Source organism: Kwoniella newhampshirensis, chromosome 7 (assembly GCF_039105145.1).
Source record: "Kwoniella newhampshirensis strain CBS 13917 chromosome 7, whole genome shotgun sequence".
In the NCBI taxonomy this organism is placed as follows: domain Eukaryota; kingdom Fungi; phylum Basidiomycota; class Tremellomycetes; order Tremellales; family Cryptococcaceae; genus Kwoniella; species Kwoniella newhampshirensis.
This window is the reverse complement of record NC_089961.1, coordinates 1,359,397-1,375,253: the sequence shown is the minus strand read 5'-3', so window position 1 is coordinate 1,375,253 and position 15,857 is coordinate 1,359,397. Positions and strand designations below refer to the sequence as shown.

Here is a 15,857-nt window from a genome sequence, read left to right as displayed (position 1 = left end):
ACCGTCGTTTCCTTCGCCCCCCGACTTTTTTCCTCCCAATCATGCCCACGACGAACAACTTTCAACCAGACAAGGTCGATGGCAGTGACATCAAGGAAGATGTTCAAGATGTCTCTTTTCAGCCTGTCGCTGAGGCAGATTACAACACCGGCCTCGAGGTAGACGACAACATCACAGAGATCGATCATGCTTATCTGAACGCTTCCAAGTTCACCAAATTCTTCAGAGGTACTTTGTTTCAGATGATCCTCTTCGGAGCGTGAGTCGAGTCTATTTCTTCTGTCCATTATTCATATCTCCCATTCTGCAGATGACAGATACTGATTTATATTCGTTCGTCTTTCACAGTCTCAGTTTCGTCGGTCCAGCCATGTCAGACGGTATCTCCAATCTGGGTGGAGGAGGTCTTTCCAGTCCATACCTCGCGAACCTCGCCTCATCGCTGAACTACGCCATGTCATGCTTGATGACACTGTTCGGCGGTCCCCTGATCAACAAGTTCGGTATCAAATGGTCTTGTATCATCGCCGCTATCGCATTCCCCCTCTCTGGTTCCGGATACTACGTCAGCGCTAGACATCACATTGATTGGTATCTGCTCTTTTCGAGGGTGAGTCGAAATGCAGCACACCGCGTTTGGTGGTGAAGGAAGCAAGCGCTGACGTGAGATCGATCATATCAGGTCATCGGCGGTATCACCTCTGGTTTCCTCTATGTCGCAGAGACCACCGCCATGTTGTCCTACCCTCACCTGAGCGAAAGAGGTCGATACTTGGGTATCTGGTCTGCCATGAGAAGCTCAGGTTCAGTCCTCGGTGGTGCTATCAACTTTTCGACCAACTATGTGAGTGTTTCGTGGATCTGAATCGACCCAGTCTCACTTCATGATATCGTGCTGATGTGATCATTCCCTTTTCTAGGCCAACGCCAATGCAGGAGGTATCGCTTGGTCGACTTACCTGATTTTTGTCGGTTTCGGTGAGTAGTCGAAACATACACCAAGGATGAGCAGTACCTGATTCGAGCATCTTTTCTTAGAATGCACTGGTGTGCTCTTCGCCGTCCTCCTGTCCAAGACCCGAAAGGTCAGACGAAGTGATGGTTCTCACGTCCCTTATTCCAAGAGCATCACCTGGAAGGCCGAGTTCCAAGCCTTGGCGAAGCATGCCATGCACAAGAGGGTGAGCGGTTGGCAACGTCCATATGGCGTTATGGTGGGCTGACGTCAATTGTGTGCATCGAACAGACGTGGCTCATTTTCATCCCTGCTTTCTATTCCTTCTTCTACGGCGGTGTCTACGGAACCTACCTCTCCCTCCATTTCTCCGTCAGGGCCCGAGCTTTGTCCACTCTCATCATCCGTGAGTTTGCCTGGTCTGTTCACATGATCGTCAGGGCGACACACACAGTCAGGAACCCGGACGCTGATCAAAGGATGTTTCACTCTAATTATAGCTTGCGCCACCATCCTCATGGTCATGGTCTACGGTGTCCTCCTCGACACCAAACGTTTCTCGCAACGTCAAAAGGCTGCCATCGCCGTCGCTGCTTGGGTGATCCCCCAGCTCGCTGGTATCATCTGGACAGGTGTCGTCTACCACAAGTACGGTACCCACAAAGTCGCTCTCGACTACAAGACGTGAGTGACAAAAGCAACAAAAAAGTTTTGGACGACAATCTTGGCTGACGATATTTTGCCTTCTCTCTTACTTTTCCTTTCAGTCACGGCCGGGAATGGGCCGTAGCCTACATTCCTTATCTGATTGTCTTCACGACGGGATATTGGACGCAGCTGAGTCTGTATTACATCCTCGGGAATTTTTCGAACTCGACGGCGAGTGGAGCTCGAACAGGAGGTCTCTTCAGAGCCTTTGAAACCGCCGGTCAAGCCGTCTCCTACGCCATCAACTCGCACGCGGCCGACCCCAGGATCCCCCTTTACGTCCTCGCAGCCCTCTTTGCCCTCTCGGTTCCTTGTATGACCTTGTTGATCCGATTGATACCCGACACACCGGCCACCATCGATGATGTCGCCGATGCGGATGGCGCCCCTGTCGCCACTGCTATGGCGAAGACCGAGCTGGCGGAATCATAGTCTGAAGGGGTCGATTAGGATCGATCAGATCGGTGTTCAGCATTAGTTCTGGTCTCGGTTGGTTGGTTGGTTGGTTGGTTGGTTGGTTGGTTGGTTGGTTGTGTATTGTGGATTGGATATCTAAATACCCTTGATATACATACAGTCGGTCGCGTTCGATTAGTTGGATGGGGAGGACGGGGATCGACCTTCGTCGTTGTAGTTTGATGCGATCTGTTTGCTCAATGGATCGTTCGTGGTCTTAAATCAAGGAGTGTGACATCATCTGGCCTTTACCGGTCGATTCAATGATCAATGATCAAGTACACCAGAACCGTGCATGCGATCTATCTTGGCTGTGTGAGGATGAGTCCTACGGTCGTACGTCGTCGGTTCTCATGACTGATCACGTTGTAGGCCGATTGAGGCCGAGGGGACCTTCGGCGCGTCATCGTCGGCTTGTATAGCTTCATCAACACGAGGATTGCAAGCTGAGTTCTTAGGCTCCAAGCACGTCTTGCCGACTCTCCTGCATCTGTTTACTTCTGCTCGCGCACACTGGTCGAAGTCACAGTATGAAGAAAGAGAGGGCAAGAAGATACACTATTGGCTGAGATCATTAGCTCTCTCCTTCAAATGCGCCGTGTCCGAGTACAGCCCCATTCATGCATCTATGACATCTAAGCACTGATCGCCAACGCAGACATGGCCAGGGGCAAAGAAGGTTGCTTCGCAAAAGGCTTCTTGGCGCTCTCCAATGAAGCTTCCATAGCAAGCTTGTGCTTCTCCTTAGGTTCCAGTTGTTGCAGAGTCTTTATCCGCTCAGCGGTGACATGGAATGGTTCGGGCAGAGGAGGGAAGATCGCGGCAGCTGCAGGAGTCTCGAACGGTACGCCCAAGGAAGAGAGCACGAGTGGGGCGATGTGAGCTGTTGAGCCAAGGATTCGGGGCATACCTATAAACGATTTGTGAGTTGATCGCGATCCGGGTCTACAGAAGCTACAGATGGGATGCTTACCATGCCCAGTGAAACCAGAAGCGACATAGTGACCCGTCTTGTCAGGGACTGGACCCACGAACGGGAAGGCGTCGATACTCGAGGACATGACTGCGAACGATTCCAGTGTCAGACCACTCCGCCTTATCGTAGAGTCGATACTCACCTCCAGTCCAGACACCGCCCTCTTCAACCGTGCCCTCGAACGGAGCAGGGTCCTCTCCCTTCCATCCTATCACGTCCCTTGCTGGCCAACCAGCATAGAACTCGGGGACTCCTTCGAACTGTATATCTTCCTGATCGTTGTTGACGAACGTCTCAGGCTTGTGGATGACCACTGCTTTGGCTCCACCCAAGATGATGGAGTTGAAAGGCGGCGGTAGTTGAAGGTGATAGTTCTGTCAAGCGTCAGTGACAAGGTCAAATGAACAGTACTCACGTTCACAACACTGTCCCAATGTTGAGCTCCAGTATGCTTGATGAACCCCTCTGGGGCTTTTATGGCTGCGATCGTACCTCGACTTGCGTGGATGAGTTTTGTGAATTCAGGAAGGAGATGAGATGTCCAGCGGCACTACGACGTCAGCATATCAGACCGATGAAGCGGACTCACTGTTGCGTGAACCACTGTCTTCGCCTTGACGCTTCCTCTCGGTGTTGTTACTGTGATCAAGCCGTCCGCATCTCGTTCTGACACCGTCAAGGCAGGTGTGTGTGCTTGTAGGTTGAGGTTTCCTGTGTCGAGGACGATCTGCAGAAGCGCATGTACGAACTTGTACGGCCAGCTGTCGTGTCTGTCAGTGAGAGGTACGTCCGGTGTGCAATTGACAACGACTCACACCTGACCGGTAGGGTGTACCACAGCGGCCAAACAACCTTTCATTTGGGTGAACTCCTCCGCCTCCTTAGGATCCTCGATCAATCGACATTCCCTAATCACATCACCGTCTACCCCATGATCCTTCTGCATCATATCATACGCGCCCCTCAGTCTGTCCCAGGCCTCCTGAGTCATCGCAGCGTCGAATGTCTCGCCTTTCTTGAAACACACTTTCTCGGCAATGCCTTCGTCCTGGAACAGTTTGTCGAAAGCGGGGATATGAGCGACTTCATGTTGGATGAGCTTCAAGGCGCCGTCTGCGCCGAAACGTTCGGACCATGGAGGGTATCGAGAGTAGAAGTGTGGTCTCAGTTGACCGCCTGCGGACGCAGCTGTCAAGAGAAGTTTCCAGGACGAAACGATCCGACTCAACTCACCATTCCGACCCGTAGCTCCTCCACACACGTCTCTCGCTTCAAGCATGAGCATGCTAGGTGTTTCTCCGTCCCGAGCAAACTGGATGGAAAAGCCAATCAGTTCTCGGTTTAGACTGGTGGGTGACTGCCGACCGTGAGACTCACCTTGTTGAGCCAATAAGCCATGGTCGCGCCCGCATATCCGCTGCCTATGATGATCACGTCCAATGCCTCCTTTGGAAGCTCTGGCGTCGATCTGAAATCCCTCAACGGTGATTTCGCTCCTTCGATCCAGAACGACTTGACGGGGTTTTCGATGGGCAGGACCATGTCGGCTGCTGTTCTGTTTTGGCCTTTTACTGATTGCTGTGATTATGGGCGTGATGCTTTGAACGCTGTGGGGGACTCTTGACCTTTGAACACGATGGATCATTTAATTGTCGAAGCTCGTTCCACATCCCTGTGCGGGTCTGGTGGACGGCACATGCCCGTTCGGCCCCGGCGTGTACAGACGAGTAACGTAGCAGCGACAGCAGATGTATGATGGAACAAAGCTCTACGCCATGCTTGCCGTAAGGCGACGCTAAACCATAAGCGACGGTAGGTCTTTTACGCATTTGACCGAGACGAGTGCATGTGCAAATCACGTGTCTTTCTTTCCCCATCATTCCGATAGGTGCATATAAAATATAGCATATATAAACGGGAGAGAGATAACAGGTGGAGGCCGCGGGGGAAGGGATGGATGATTGCCGAGTTGGGGATGTGATCGTGATAAGCCACAATGATGTGGATATAACAGACCTGAATCATCGGGATATTCGATGGCGCAATCCACCGCTTTTTTCAACCCGAAGAGTTTCAAGGGAAAAGGCCGAAGACCGAATGCACGGTATAACTTCATGCATATACGGGGGTTATCCCAAATCCGGTCTTCGGGTTGTCGATGGGTTCGAGGGATGGGATCAGCTAACTGGAACGAAAATTCCGACTCACTCCATTCAGGAGGCAGGAGGGAATGTCGGACAGTGGGGACGATTTGACCATGATAGCAGCTTGTTGGTGATATCGTCAGCATACAAGATACAATAACAAAGATAACTTGTACAAGGCGAGATGACGATACAACCTGCACCTCGTAGTGAAGGTGCGAGAGTCGCCATCGACAGAGGAGGAAGTGAGTCATCTTATCATGTCCCCTCCATCGTGTCCGTTTTTGCTCCTGTTGACGAAACACCATCTGAAAGCCTTCTGTGACGTATGGGCGTTCATCCCCACCCATCTATGGGCCCCTCCCATCCCTGTCGAGCTTCTGGGCAACGCCGACATCATTCCAGGAGACGAGAGTGATGGAGGGGTACAGATCACCTTCAAGCTCTTGAGCGTCGACCCGGCCAATTACGACGATGCACCGAGTGAAGGGATCAGGCGGTTGTTGCAGATCGTGAAGAAGGAGGCAGTGCCGAGAGGAGAGCTGTACGACACCTCGTTGATTGGTGAGTGTAGGATGAATTCCGACTACCACTCAGTCCACACCCAAGATAGAGCGGAGGCTGAGCTATTGCACAACTTCCAGAGTCAGTACGAATGGGAACCACCGTCGCGACCAATGCTCTCCTCGAACGTAAAGGCGAGCCATTCGGCTTGGTTCTCACACAAGGATTCAAAGACCTCATCGAGATAGGGGACCAGACCAGACCGGACTTGTTCGACCTTTCCATCTCGGGCAAGGTGAAGATGCTCTACAAGCCTGAAGACGTGGTACAGGCAGATGAGAGAGTGACGTTGGAAGGATGGTCGCTGGACCCTAACGCGCCAGGTGCAGATGAATGGATCGAGCGAGCAAAGGCTGTGGGAGACGATGCTGTGGTCATGGGTGTCAGTGGAGAGGCTGTAAGGATTCTCAAGAACCTTGGTGAGTATCTCTTTCCATCTTGCCCAATCTGTCATCCTGTCTGCTTCATAACACTTTGAGATCCGTTTCCTGATGTCAACCATTATTATCCAAAGACACCCCCAAGGTCACCCGCGACCTTCAAGCTCTCTACGACAAAGGCCTTCGAGCTCTTGCCGTCTGTCTCCTCCACTCCTACACCTTCCCATCCCACGAACGTGAGATCGCCGACATAGCCCGCAAAATCGGTTTCACCCAGGTCTCACTCTCCTCCGAATTGTCGCCGGCTATCAAGGTCCTTCCTCGAGGAAACTCGGCGGTTCTGGATGCGTACCTCTCACCAGTTCTAAGGGCGTATGTCGATGGATTCAACAGTCATTTCGCCGGTGGGAAAGCAGGAAAGAGAAGTGAATTCATGAAGAGTGACGGTGGTTTGGTATCTTCCGACAAGTGAGTGGAGGTCACAGTATCGTGCCACCTAGAGGGAAGCTGAACTCTTTCCTTGTTCCTTCAGATTCTCCGGTCTTCGAGCAGTCCTCTCCGGTCCAGCTGGTGGCTTCGTCGGATCCGCTCTGACCGCTTACTCCCCCACTCGAGGCCGACCAATCGTGGGCTTCGACATGGGTGGGACATCCACCGACGTATCGCGATTTGGAGGAGAGTTCGAGCTCAGCTTCGAGAGTGTGGTGGCAGGAGTCAACATCGCTTGTCCACAACTGAGCATTGAGACCGTTGCTGCTGGGGGTGGTTCGAGGTTGACTTATAAGAACGGGATGTTTGTGGTTGGTCCGGAGAGTGTGGGAGCACAGTGAGTTCGGCCAACATGACAGTCGATCTTGTCACAACGTCTCTCCCTGTGACTTTTCGCTCGCATCGTTGATATGGCTGACACCCACATAGCCCCGGTCCCGCCTGTTACCGAAAAGGAGGAGACCTCGCCATCACCGATGCGAACCTGATTCTTGGACGTCTTATCCCCTCCCAATTCCCAAGGATCTTCGGACCAAATGCCGATGAACCCCTCGATCTCGAAGCGTCCCGATCAAAGTTCGAAGCTCTCACCAAAGAGATCAACGCTTCTCGACCCGGATCATCACCCTACACAGTGCAAGAGGTCGCGGCTGGATTCATCAAAGTTGCGAATGAGGGAATGAGCAGGCCTATGAGGCAGATCACTGAACAAAGAGGATTCGCGATGTCTTCCCATGATCTATGCTGCTTCGGCGGGTGAGTCCGTAGAGGTCCAAGTCCTACAGACAGCAACGACCGACTGATGCGCCTCCTGTCCAGTGCCGGTGGACAACATGCTTGTGCGATCGCTGCAGGACTAGGCATTAAGACCGTCGTTGTCCCTCGATTCTCTTCCATCCTGTCAGCATACGGTATCGCTTGCGCTTCTCTCACTGCGGAAGCCGCCTCGCCCTTCTCTGCAGAAGTCGTCGCCTCCTTCGAAGGTTCCAAGACTTACCTCGAGACTCAATCCCGAGTGGACGCTCTGAAAGCAGATGTCACGAAGCAGCTTGCCGAACAAGGTGTTCCCGCTGGCGACGTAGAGTTCACCGTCACCATCGCGGTGCAGTATGACGGAGCCGACACTGTCCTGCAAATTCCCTTCGCACCCAGTCTCAAGCAGGACTTCAAAGATGCACATCTTCGAGAGACGAGTTTCAGCACTAATCGAAAGGTGTTGATGTCCAACATTCGCGTGCGAGGTGTGGGAAAGACTTTTAATGTCACACCGACTGACTACTCTGCCGGACTCGCTGAAGCTGAAGCGACTCTTTCACCTCCTTCTGTGAAGCCTTCCACTTTCAACCAGGCCTCGTTTGACACGCCTCAAGGAGTGAAAGAGTTCAGCACACCGGTCTACGTTCTCGGCCAAGTACCTGTCAACAGTCAAATCTCTGGACCTGCAATCATTGTCGATTCTACTCAGACTATCGTCGTTGAGCCCTCAGCCCGAGCGATTGTTCTGAAAGAACACGTTATCATCCGACTCGAAGACCCGAAAGCTCGAGTGGAGACGGAAGAGGAACTGTCAACAGATCCTATCATGCTGGCAGTTTTCGCGAATCGATTCATGTCAATCGCGGAGCAGATGGGACATACACTGCAACGAACTTCCGTTTCCGTTTCGATCAAAGAGCGATTGGATTTCTCGTGTTCGATCCACGGAACCGACGGGGCGTTGGTGGCGAACGCACCTCATATCCCGGTTCACTTGGGAAGTATGCAATATGCGGTTCAGAGTCAACATAATCACTGGTTGGGCAAGTTGAGACCCGGTGATGTGCTCCTGACGAATCATCCTCAATGGGGTGGTACACATCTGCCAGATCTGACGACTGTCACTCCGGTGTTCGAGCCTGGAAATGATACAAAGGTGCTATTCTACGTAGCAAGCAGAGGACACCACAGTGATATGTGAGTGACGATTGACACATGATCACTCAGGCCCGCCTTTGTCTCCTTTTCAGACGAGAATGTAAGATGCCTGCTGATATCAGCTCATAGTGGGGGTACCGCCGTCACATCAATGAATCCGATCGCCAAGGAGCTGTGGGAAGAAGGTGTCGTCATCGAAACTTTCAAGCTTGTTTCACAAGGCGAGTTCAATGAAAAGGGAGTAAGAGAGCTTTTTGAGAAGGTCGCGGAGAGACCGGGATGTAGTGCGACGCGAAGGATCGATCACAACATCACAGATCTACAAGGTGAGTCGGCTTATCCACGGAAAGCTCTACCCACCCGTGGTGTCGGCTGTACACACCGCACTCTCCGGGAATATGCTCGCTCATCTATCACCAATTTCAGCTGCCATTTCTGCCAATGTCCGAGGGATTCGACTCGTTCACCGTCTTTTCGAAGAGTTCGGGACCAAGACTGTCCTTTTCTACATGAAGGAGATACAGGTCGTGGCGAGAGAGACGATCAGAGATTTCCTGAGGGCTACATACGACAAGTTCCAAGGCAAGGCACTTTGTGCTAGCGATTACGTGAGTATTCCCTGCGTTCCGTCGTCACGTCGTATGGCCGGATCGGCAGAGCTGACATCGAGAAATGCGCTGATACATGCTTGTGTAGATGGATGACGGGACGAAGATCTGTCTCGAGGTCAAGATCAACAAGGAGGAAGGTACAGCGGTGTTCGACTGGGCAGGTACGGGACCTCAGGGTGAGTGTCCGAAGCACTCAGTGCGAGCTTGACAAGCTGATACGATGCGCTATCGCAGTCCTCGGAAATTGCAATATGCCCGTGGCGTTGACTTATGCTGCGATCATTTATTGTCTTCGATCGATGATCAGCCGTGAGTCTTGAACTCCTACGTACACTCCGTCTCCTCACTTTGCGATACACTGAAAAGCACAGCGGCTGACGTTCCTCCCAGCCGACATCCCGATGCCACTGAACCAGGGTGTACTTGATCCCATCACCAACCTTGTGCCTTTCGGATCATACATCAACCCGACTGGTACCGTCGCTATTTCAGGATCCACCCTCGCGTCTCAACGACTTGTTGATATCATTCTACAAGCGTTCAAGGCAGCCGCCTGCTCTCAGGGTTGTGCGAGCAGTACAGGCTTCGGTGAGTCGCGGTGTGCCAAGGAGACTGTAGGCAATGAAAGTGGCTGAATTCGTTCCCGCAGGTTCCGGTGGTAAAGATGCCACCGGTAAAGTGATTCCTGGCTTCTCGTACGGTGAATCGCTCGGTGGCGGTAGTGGTGCAGGACCTTCATGGAACGGGTCCAGCTGTGTCCATGTGGTGAGTGCTAGGCGTGCTCGGGTCATCGCAATCTCGTGCTCTCAATTCCACTCACATTTTGCTGACGGATACATCTGCTCACTCAGCACTGCACCAATACTCGTCTCACCGACACTGAGATCTTCGAACAACGATGTCCGATGCTCTTGCTGCAATCGGCCATCCGACACGGATCCGGTGGGAGAGGCAAACATCACGGTGGCAACGGGATGTCGAAATTGTTCGAAGCGAGAGCACCGTTGAACTTTTCGATCGTCTCCCAGAGAAGAGTCTTCTATCCGAGAGGTATGGAAGGCGGGGAAGATGGTGCTCGAGGCAAGAACACGTTGTATAGAGATCATCGCGACGGTGCTGCGGCTGCTGGGTTCTCGATTAGTGATGATGGGTACGAGGAAATCGGAGTCGGGTCGAATGGGATTGCCAAATTGAATACAGGGGATAGAGTAAGGATAGAGACTCCTGGTGGTGGTGGATGGGGTTTGGCGGAGTGAGTGAAGGAGTATACGTTGATATATATTAGACATTTAGATGGGAATGGGATCATAGATGCAGGATTGGTTCAAGGACTCCACTCTGCATTTCGATGATCATCGCTAGAATAACCTACCAGATACAAGGGCATCTCTCTAGCCACATGTGCGTAGTGTACAAGAATGATGTGTTGCTTGATTATCTTCATGCCTCATCGGTGATCCTGCACACTGCTATTCCTCTTCTTTGCCAGGTATAGCTGACCCATACTCCCCCTTGGTCGTCGAGGGCAGTAGGCGTGACTGTGGGGTACCTGCGATAAGGAAGGACTCAGTGGCAAGTCACAAGCTCTCTGAATAAGTAACTTGAATGTTCAACGGATCGGATCTGAATCTGTTTTGGCATATACTTTTTGTCCTCACAGTCTCGATTGAGGAAGGAAGAAAAGTAGAACGACGACCCAACCCCTCTACCAAAGCGGTAGACTCCCCTGCTCGATTACGGTACCTTACAACAAATCAGGACGATCCCATTCGTCACTCACGAAAATTCAGACTTGCCATCATTGACGATCCCCGTCTCAAGCGCCACGACCCTCTCAAACCCATCGGGAGGAGGCTGGTCCTCGAGCGTACACCAGGGTAGCCAGGTGTCACCGTCGTCTGGGCTGATCTTCAAGATCAGAGGGGTGCGTGGACCCCAGTTCCGGGAGGAGGCATTGAGGGCGATGACGAGACGGTTGTCCCGCATTCTACAGATACATTGGCCTAGCGCAACAAGTGAGTATCGAACCTGGATCAGCGTTTCTCTCGCTAGTCAGACCGTTCATCCCAGATAACACGCGAAGGCCTGACGTTGTATGAGGGTCCAGGAGATGTCGGGGGTAGCAATTCGCGGAAGGCGTTGACCACTATCCTCGGTCTGGGATGGGGTGAAAGAGTAGACTGACCTGAGTTGTTGTTTGGTAAATCAGTGGGATGTCCAGGCGACCAAGACCTTCCATAGTCCTCCGAATCAGAACGAACAATCCTCCCTATCGACGATCTCAAAATCATATGTACGTGTCCCTGTTTTGGCGGAGGGCTTTCCCAAAGAGACGGCTGGATCACTCCTTCTCCTGGGAAACTACCGCCCTCCACACCCCTATCTTCTGGTAATCTGACGAAATCCGACCGTAGCCACTTTTCACCTTGTCTGCACGTTTCTCCTTTTCCTTTGCTCGGACCGGAATCGGTTTCGGGACTGGGTGCGATGTCGACATATGCGTCCCATACTCCTTGACCCGTCGATGGAAGAGTGACCTCTCGACTCGACCCAGCGATCCAGTCCCCGTTACTGAGGACTATCGGCGGATTTTTCTGGGGTCCACGACCACCCGACCTGTCTCCCGGGACGAGTTCACGAGGCAAAGACCACTTCTCACCCCCGTCGAGAGTCTCGATGAAGAACGTCTGCCAGGATGGGATGGGCGTGCCGATCTTGTAGAATACGTAGAGATGGCGGGGGTACCGAAGAGGATCAGGTAGGAATGAGACGGGATTCCAGTGCACGAGACCTTGTTCCCCAGCGATGACTTGTGGTGGTCGCCATTGATCGTTGACCCGTTTGGAGAACCTGCATGACAAGAACGCGTAAATGACATTGATCGCTGGACCACGGGAAGCGAACATGAAATCCTATATCGCACGGCAAGATGTATGAATCTCCCGGGACGACTTGATCTCCCCAGCGCTAAGATGCAACCCCATACCACACACACACACACACACACACACCACTCACCATATCTTCACATCCGAATGACCCTCTCTGCTTCCCCCGAACCAAGTCGCATAGACCACCCCCGACGCGACCTGGACCGTTGAACAATGCACTTCAGGCTGTCTGGGATCATCCTTGAAGATAAATTCGCGATCAATGCGTGGGAGCCTCATTTCGGCCATTGTATACTCGAGCTTGTCTTTGTTGACATGTCAGTGGAAGTGGACAGTCATTGTTAAGAGCAGATCGTTTTCTTTCGTGCCGAGCGCATTTCCCTCAGAGTCATGTTCGGTCCGGTGTCCGTGACAGCGATCTTGATACATCTTCCTGCGCAGATGGACGTTATTCAATGGTGCGTTCGGAATTTCCCGAGTGTTTCCGGTGCTGCAGTGTCTTCCCTTCTGGTCCAAGAACAGAGGACTGGGGGTCTCCCGGTGGTCAGATGAATGGATAGAGATTACGACTTCTCGTCGGATCCAACCGATTCTTTCTACGCTGTGGTAGCAGCATCAAATCAGAGGAGAGTCGCTGCCGATAATTTATCCCATCTCCAACAACTCGACCTTGATCAGCTGGCCAAATCTCACAGAATGGCCTTTTGAGTTCACTCCGTGTCGGGTCTTCATCGTCTTGCACCTGACGGCAGATCGCACTCCGGATCTTTGGTCGTGTCGTTCTGGTGACTTGCATTGGAAGGAATCTGGAGTGGAGGATGAATACCAATAATACTCTCAGACGTAAGTCGACTTGTTGGATGAATACCAATCAACCGTACGGGATTGTACCGAATGCAAAACCGAATCCATTCATTCTGCTTGACGATCATATAAAGCTGAGGGAACTAGGATGGATGTTGAGCCCCATCTTCTACCGCACGCTTCCCCGTGGGTACTCCTCATTGAAGTCTGACCTAGATACCCTCGTTATCAAGAGTCACTTAAGATAAGATAATCGACTCGTAAAGATGGGTTTCAAGATCATCGAAGATAGACCGACGCCGCCAGAGGTGAGTCAGGCCCTCTTGATGATGGTTTCCTTAGTTCCGAGTATGACGTTGAGCCTCCACTGTGTATACTGGATACTGATTCTGTGACTATTCGAAAAGGTGTATAATTGGCGTATCTACGCCATGGGCTGTTGCATCGGTGAGTCGCAATCTTCTCGGACGGACATGATGTTGGCGAATATCCTACAAGTTCAATCTATTGTGACAATGTTCTGATGCAGCACTTCAAATACAGCGTTTGGCGCACTCACGTTCGGCTATGATGCCGCTTTCATCGGCACGACCATCACTCGACCAGGGTGAGTCCATCCCATCTGCGTTCCACGGTTGAGGTCTGGTCAAGGAGACTGACCTGTAGTGAATATCTCGGATGTAGTTTCACCGCAGCGTTCGGTATCGATTCGATGACTGCCAAGCAGAAGACAGATAACAGCTCGAATCTCACCTCATCGTTCACAGCGGCATGTTTCTTCGGTGCCGTGTTCGCTTGGCCAGCGATGGAGGCGTATGGAAGACGGGTGGCGTTGCAGGGATCCGCGGTGGTTTTCAACATCGGGGCGATCATCATGTCTGCTGCATCCCATCAATTGGGCATGATCTGTGAGTGGTCGACAGCGTCCTGCAATGCTGTATGATTGGGAGATTCTGTACTGACTGGGCGAGCTCAGATGCCGGTCGTGTTCTCACTGGTCTTGGGGTTGGAGCCATTACTGGTGTGGTCCCGAGTTATCTGGCAGAGATCAGTCCGCCTCCTATCAGAGGTGTCAGTGTATCTCATTGGCTATCACGAAACGGAGTCCGCACTGACCTCCCGAATGCTCGTTGTAGGTGTTGGTGGGGTACTTTGAAGTCGCTTATCAAGTGAGTCCCCCTCAGGCGCAGTTTCTCCTCCATACAGTGCTCTTATCCGCAGACAGCAGGTAAGGTTTGTCCACTTGAGACTGACGCTGAAGCGTAGATCGGAAATCTCGTTGGATTCTGGATCAATTACGGCGTAACCAAAACGATCGACCTCCATTCCCCGGCGGCGTACCGTATTCCTCTGGCCGTGCAACTGATCCCAGGCGGTCTGTTTGCCATCGGTACGGTGTTCATGATTGAGTCCCCAATGCTCTTGATCAAAAGAGGTCATGAGGCACAAGCTCTCAAGAATCTGGAGTATCTCCGTCAACTTCCCAGTGATCATATCTGTGAGTTACGTTCCATCACCATCAAATGCAACCCCCTCGAGGTATCTACGACAATCTTCAAGAGAATCCCGGCTCGACGTGAATCTGTAAGCTGATCAGGGTTCGACTCTCAGACATCCAAGAGGAACTTGCGATGATCCATAATCGGATCGCGGAAGAAAACACAGTCGCAGGAGGAGAAGGGAAAGGGATCAAGGGATACTTCTTGGGTTGTGTGAGAGAGCTCAGGATCGCATCTATCAGACATAGAGCGATGCTAGTCATGGGCATGATGTTCTTGCAGAATGTGAGTGTCATCCCATCTAAAGTAGTCGCGAATCCTTAGCACTGACACTTGGACCTTTTGTCGCCTCAGTTCTCGGGCGCCATCACCATTAGTGGGTGGACTGTGACATTGCAAAGCGTTCTCCAGTCTTGCTTTGGCTGATCTCTTGCACCGTTTTTCCCCTTGGCAATCCTCTCAGATTACTACTCTCCTTCCATATTCAAAGCCATCGGAATCACAGACACCACTCTTTGGACCGGTATCTACGGTGTCTTCAAAGCCACCGCGTCCATCATCTTCTTCCTGATCTTTATCGATCGCTTCGGTCGCCGCAAACCGTGGATGTTATCCGCCGCATCCTGTGGTCTGCTCTTGATCTACCTCGGGGTGTACATCAAGCTTGGACATCCTCAGACGGCGAAAACGCTGTCTGATTCCACGAAGAAGGGTGGGAATGCAGCCATCGCCTTGATCATGGTCTACGCGATCTGCTGGGCTTTTGGAGGCAACGGTCTGCCCTGGGTCGTGTCTGCCGAGATATTTCCCATCAGATTGAGGTCTTTGGCAGGCGCTTGGGCCGGATGTGGTCAGTGGCTCGCTTCGGTAAGTGCTTCCACTCGATTGTCTGTGCCATGCCCTTTTCTTGTTTTTTGGCTTTGCCACGACCTGAGAACGAGGCTGGGGTAGTACTGACTTGCGACGTGCCTCAGTTCGCAGCGACGAAAGCATTCCCCGAGATGTTGATCAAGATGGATTGGGGCGTGTTCATCTTCTTCGCCTGTATCTGCTTTATCACCGTGTGAGTGTTTCGTGTCCTCAGCGAACGGACCCAAGAAAGACACCGCGTGTTTCCCGACGCGTCTTGTCCCAGTGGCGTGGCAGTATCATCATTGACGATAACTTATGTCTTTTCTTTCTTTTTTCTTGGATGCGGTGTAGCCTCTTCACATTCATCTGGATCCCCGAGACCAAAGGTATCCCGATCGAAGCGATGGACCAACTCTTCAGCGGTCCGACGCGACACGCCCAATTCAAACAGAAGAAAGTGTATCCACCACATGGATTTCCGCCTCTCGAGAGTATCTTGGAGGATAGGAAGATCGAGTCGCCCCACGAGGGTAATAAGAAGGAGTCGGTGGATTATCTCGAGCATGGTGCTGTTTGATTTTGGATTTTGGAATGCAGAGTGGTTCCACGGGCAA

At 52.1% G+C, this 15,857-nt stretch overlaps 5 protein-coding genes across 5 annotated transcripts; 3 read left to right on the top strand and 2 right to left on the bottom strand.

Annotated features, from left to right (window-relative positions):
• Positions 1-41: 41 nt before the first annotated feature.
• Positions 42-2,095, top strand: IAR55_004205 (uncharacterized protein; the record flags this gene model as incomplete). The annotated part of the gene is made up of 8 exons (XM_066947305.1): positions 42-259; positions 349-610; positions 683-844; positions 921-978; positions 1,039-1,181; positions 1,247-1,361; positions 1,456-1,639; positions 1,723-2,095. 8 exons carry the CDS (start codon positions 42-44, stop codon positions 2,093-2,095), a joined length of 1,515 nt encoding a protein of 504 aa, XP_066802684.1.
• Positions 2,096-2,754: 659 nt separating this feature from the next.
• IAR55_004204 (uncharacterized protein) lies at positions 2,755-4,637 on the bottom strand (the record flags this gene model as incomplete). Its single annotated transcript, XM_066947304.1, has 8 exons — positions 2,755-3,029; positions 3,093-3,182; positions 3,238-3,469; positions 3,511-3,645; positions 3,700-3,856; positions 3,911-4,271; positions 4,329-4,407; positions 4,473-4,637. The coding sequence occupies 8 exons, from the start codon at positions 4,635-4,637 to the stop codon at positions 2,755-2,757; spliced, it is 1,494 nt and encodes a 497-aa protein (XP_066802683.1).
• Positions 4,638-5,423: 786 nt separating this feature from the next.
• On the top strand, positions 5,424-10,453 carry IAR55_004203 (uncharacterized protein; the record flags this gene model as incomplete). The annotated part of the gene is made up of 14 exons (XM_066947303.1): positions 5,424-5,484; positions 5,555-5,803; positions 5,884-6,222; positions 6,318-6,651; positions 6,716-7,009; positions 7,102-7,428; positions 7,492-8,625; positions 8,716-8,912; positions 9,013-9,194; positions 9,283-9,373; positions 9,432-9,506; positions 9,588-9,785; positions 9,847-9,962; positions 10,049-10,453. The coding sequence occupies 14 exons, from the start codon at positions 5,424-5,426 to the stop codon at positions 10,451-10,453; spliced, it is 4,002 nt and encodes a 1,333-aa protein (XP_066802682.1).
• Positions 10,454-10,637: 184 nt separating this feature from the next.
• Positions 10,638-12,367, bottom strand: IAR55_004202 (uncharacterized protein; the record flags this gene model as incomplete). Its single annotated transcript, XM_066947302.1, has 4 exons — positions 10,638-10,746; positions 10,978-11,200; positions 11,383-12,047; positions 12,216-12,367. The coding sequence occupies 4 exons, from the start codon at positions 12,365-12,367 to the stop codon at positions 10,638-10,640; spliced, it is 1,149 nt and encodes a 382-aa protein (XP_066802681.1).
• A 791-nt stretch (positions 12,368-13,158) lies between these two features.
• Positions 13,159-15,820, top strand: IAR55_004201 (uncharacterized protein; the record flags this gene model as incomplete). Its single annotated transcript, XM_066947301.1, has 12 exons — positions 13,159-13,200; positions 13,300-13,339; positions 13,436-13,499; positions 13,577-13,800; positions 13,869-13,963; positions 14,029-14,061; positions 14,159-14,390; positions 14,504-14,676; positions 14,746-14,767; positions 14,855-15,258; positions 15,366-15,454; positions 15,595-15,820. 12 exons carry the CDS (start codon positions 13,159-13,161, stop codon positions 15,818-15,820), a joined length of 1,644 nt encoding a protein of 547 aa, XP_066802680.1.
• Positions 15,821-15,857: the final 37 nt, after the last annotated feature.